We start from the raw sequence: 3,460 nt of genomic DNA on the forward strand, positions 1-3,460 counted from the left end.
GAAGCCCAAGCTAGAAAACTGGAGCTGGGAAGCTGACACAGAGGCCATGGAGGGTGCTGCTTACTGGCTTGCTCTCCATGGCCTGGTCAGCCTGCTTTCTTCTAGAATCCAGGTGGCACCGACCCGTGGGGTAGGGCCTCCTAGATCCATCATTAATCAAGAAAATGTACTCACTACAGGCTTCGCTACAGGTTAATGGTATGGAGGTAATGTCTCAATTAAAATTCCCTCTCCGCAGACATGTCTGTCTAGGTTTGTGTTGATAAAAACGCACTAGGACAGTTAGAGTAAACAAATGGAGATTTTGTTTGTTCTTTGATGTCTCGTGCTTTATTTAGACAGTCTGTGTTAAGAGCGAAGCTTGAATCTGCTTAAAACGTGCTCCTTTCTACAGTCTACTTTAGGCAAAAATGATGCTGCTTTTCTCTCTTAGATTCTCGGATCCTCAGATTGCTCCATGTTTGGATCACATACACACCAAGAGTAATGAGTGGGCAGAGGCTTTGAATAGCTATTCATAAAAGTTGACTTCTCAGTGCATTTGTTGTGAGGAGGATCCAGCTCCGGCTGGTGTCCGGGGAACCAATGAGGCTCTCGCTTAAATCCTAAGGAAAGGAAAGAAAAATAGGTACACAGTCAACAAGGAATTTTAGTAACAGAGCTCCCAAGTATTTTTGAGTCCTGTCAAAGTGGAAAGGAGAGAAATTGTTCACTTATGTACACATTCAGTTTACTTTTGAGTCCCTTCTATCTGCCAGGAACTAAGCTGGATGAAGAGTTGAGAATTAGTAAGATGAGTCCACCTACTATGGGCTGATTGTGGCTTTTTGCTGTTGTAACTTGCATCATATGTTGATTCAAGGTAGTGTCCAAACTAGAAAGAAAAAGCAATAGATTAGGAATACAGTTGGGCGGCGGTGGTGCACTCCTTTAATCACAGCACTTGGGAGGCAGAGGCAGGCAGATCTCTATGAGTTCAAGGCCAGCCTGGTCTACAGAGCAAGTTCCAGGACAGCCAGGGCTACACACAGAGAAATCCTGTCAAAAAAAGAAAGAAAGAAAGAAAGAAAGGAAGGAAGGAAGGAAGGAAGGAAGGAAGGAAGGAAGGAAGGAAGGAAGAATCTAGTAGTTGGGGCTGGGGAGCTGACTTTGTGCTTAAGAGCAGTGGCTGTTTTCCCAGAGGACCTGGGTTCCATTCCCAGCATCTACATGGCAGTTCACAACTGTCTGTAATTCCAGTTCCAGAGGATCTAGCACCCTCATACAGACATACAGGCAGGCAAAACACCAATGAACATAGAAACTAAGTAAATCTTCAAAAGAAGAAGAATCACCATCATCTAGTAGTCTATAGCTAACATTAGAAGGGACAGTGCAGCATGACTTTAGTTGCTCTGTCACTTGAGGTAGACTAGAGGTTCATCTGTGATTAGTTTGTCAGACTTTCTTATCTATTCATTACATAGGAGACTGAAGGGCAAGGCTTAGGTAAACAACAAACCCAGAGGAGAAGATATCCTAAGTCAGAGACAGTCTGTCTTTCTGAAGATTAACAGGTGAAATCCAAACGAAGCAAGAGAAAAAGAGACCTACTCATCACTTGACAATTTATGGGTAATGTTCAACTTGATACTGAAATGGGTTCGGTGGTCCAGCCAAAGGCTGAGCTCTCAGAATACTGGACATAAATCTCTCCCATGGCGGCTGGCATTCCTTCTAACAGAAAGTCACCAAAGAACAGAAAGTTATGTTACCTGGGAGGGCAAGGGTTTGGGTTTTACAATATTCTTTAGGTCGTATCTTTCCTGGTTCCAGTTGCCTATCAGAGTACGATCTGAATATGAGTTCTCATTAGTGCTGCATCTCCACCCGTACTGAAAAAACTTGGACATGCTGTTCCAATCTGTCCACACTTCGCCATGACCATCAGCGTAAATAAGGCTGCCATAGTGTGGGTTTCTGAGGAAGCAGACAAGGTTCTGTCTCTGGAAAAACGAAGACCATAAAAGCTTACTAAACAACCAGAGAGCAAAGAATGCATTCATTTCTATCTCTGCTTTACAGGGCAAAGTGCTAACATAAGCACACCTTATTAACACTCTAGGCTTTTTTCCAAATGCAATTGATATGGGTTTGATTCTTCCTCTTCAGGCGAATGTACTCATTGACCTATCATGTCAATCACCAGTAGTAGATAGATGACTGACTACAAATGCCACCGTCCCACAAAAAGCCTTTTTAGCATCCCCCACACCACATGAGCAAAGAGCTAAACAGGCTTTAAAACGTATTCATTTTCTTTCACATGCATTGGTGTTTTGTCTGCATGTATATCTGTATGGGGTATCAGATGCCCTAGAACTGGAGTTACAGACAGCTGTGATCTGCCATATGGGTGTTGGGAATTGAACCCGGGTCTTCTGGATGAGCAGCCAGTGCTCTTAACCTCTGAGTCATCTCTCCAGCCCTGAGCTAAATGTTTGAGTGATTTCAAGATGTAAGAGTTGAGGGTCTAAAGGTATTGCTACAGAGAGAATCAGAGGTGAAACGCTGAATAGCCAGATAACACAATAAATGATTAACAACTCCCTCTTCCAGATCAGCTCAAGTAAGATAACTTTCCTTTGACCCACACAGAAGTTCTCTTCCCGCTGTTCACTTTATACCTTTCCATGATAAGTTCAAGAACATGTAACATTTATCTGCTCAACCCCACACCTGTTAAGAACAGGATCTGAATTTTGTTCATTGTTGTATATATCCTCCCAACCAATAGCCACCATCCCAAACAATAGTTCTTTGCACATACCAGAAGGAAAATGTCTAAGTTTTTGGCAAGTAATCAAAAGTCCAGCTTTTTTGTTGTTGTTGTTACAAAATAAGCCTGGTCCCTGGGCTAAGGAGCAAGACAATACCTGTATTATTGTTGTGTAACTTGATGGTGAATACAATGACTTGTTTGAGTATCTCAGAGAGAAACAGTAATCCTTACACAGCTGTTCCATGTTTTCCAATCCCGATCTTTCAGCTCTCCAAACAAAGGAATACAGATCACCATGGACACATGGTCATGGCTTGAGAGACACAACCCAACTGCCTCTTCACAGGCAGGCAAAGCCAAGAGTGTAGCAATGAAGGGTGGGATTGGAGGTGACTGCCCTCACATCATCTGCCTTTGTGAAGATAGCTGCATGCATGTGCTGATGTCACCAAGCAGCATGCTGGCTTGGGTAGGTGGACCCAGGAAGCCCAGTGTGCCCAGTGTTTAGAGACGAGGCTGACCCGAGAGCTAGAATAACAGACATCTCAGTTGTCTGAGGAAGAAAGCCAAGGCTGATTTTTTTTTTTTTTTTTTTGGTTTTTTGAGACAGGGTTTCTCTGGGGCTTTGGAGCCTGTCCTGGAACTAGCTCTGTAGACCAGGCTGGTCTCAAACTCACAGAGATCCGCCTGCCTCTGCCT

General features: G+C 43.6%; 1 protein-coding gene across 1 annotated transcript; it reads right to left on the reverse strand.

The window, feature by feature from the left end:
• Positions 1-302: 302 nt before the first annotated feature.
• Positions 303-3,112, reverse strand: C5H11orf1 (chromosome 5 C11orf1 homolog). Its single transcript, XM_005347321.2, has 4 exons — positions 2,916-3,112; positions 1,755-1,985; positions 808-874; positions 303-605 (listed from the first exon to the last, which is right to left on the reverse strand). Exons 1-4 carry the CDS (start codon positions 3,003-3,005, stop codon positions 430-432), a joined length of 564 nt encoding a protein of 187 aa, XP_005347378.1. The 5' UTR covers positions 3,006-3,112; the 3' UTR covers positions 303-429.
• Positions 3,113-3,460: the final 348 nt, after the last annotated feature.

This window comes from Microtus ochrogaster, chromosome 5, assembly GCF_000317375.1.
Source record: "Microtus ochrogaster isolate Prairie Vole_2 chromosome 5, MicOch1.0, whole genome shotgun sequence".
NCBI lineage: Eukaryota > Metazoa > Chordata > Mammalia > Rodentia > Cricetidae > Microtus > Microtus ochrogaster.

What these genes read in the sequence shown, in the direction of transcription:
- C5H11orf1 (XM_005347321.2), bottom strand. Translation starts at nt 3,005, where the DNA reads ATGGAACAGCTGTGTAAGGATTACTGTTTCTCTCTGAGATACTCAAAC. An exon ending in CCAAACCCTTGCCCTCCCAG is followed by an intron (nt 875 to 1,754) that starts GTAACATAACTT and finishes TTTTCTTTCTAG; the next exon opens with TTTGGACACTACCTTGAATC. An exon ending in AAAGCCACAATCAGCCCATA is followed by an intron (nt 606 to 807) that starts GTAGGTGGACTC and finishes TCCTTTCCTTAG; the next exon opens with GATTTAAGCGAGAGCCTCAT.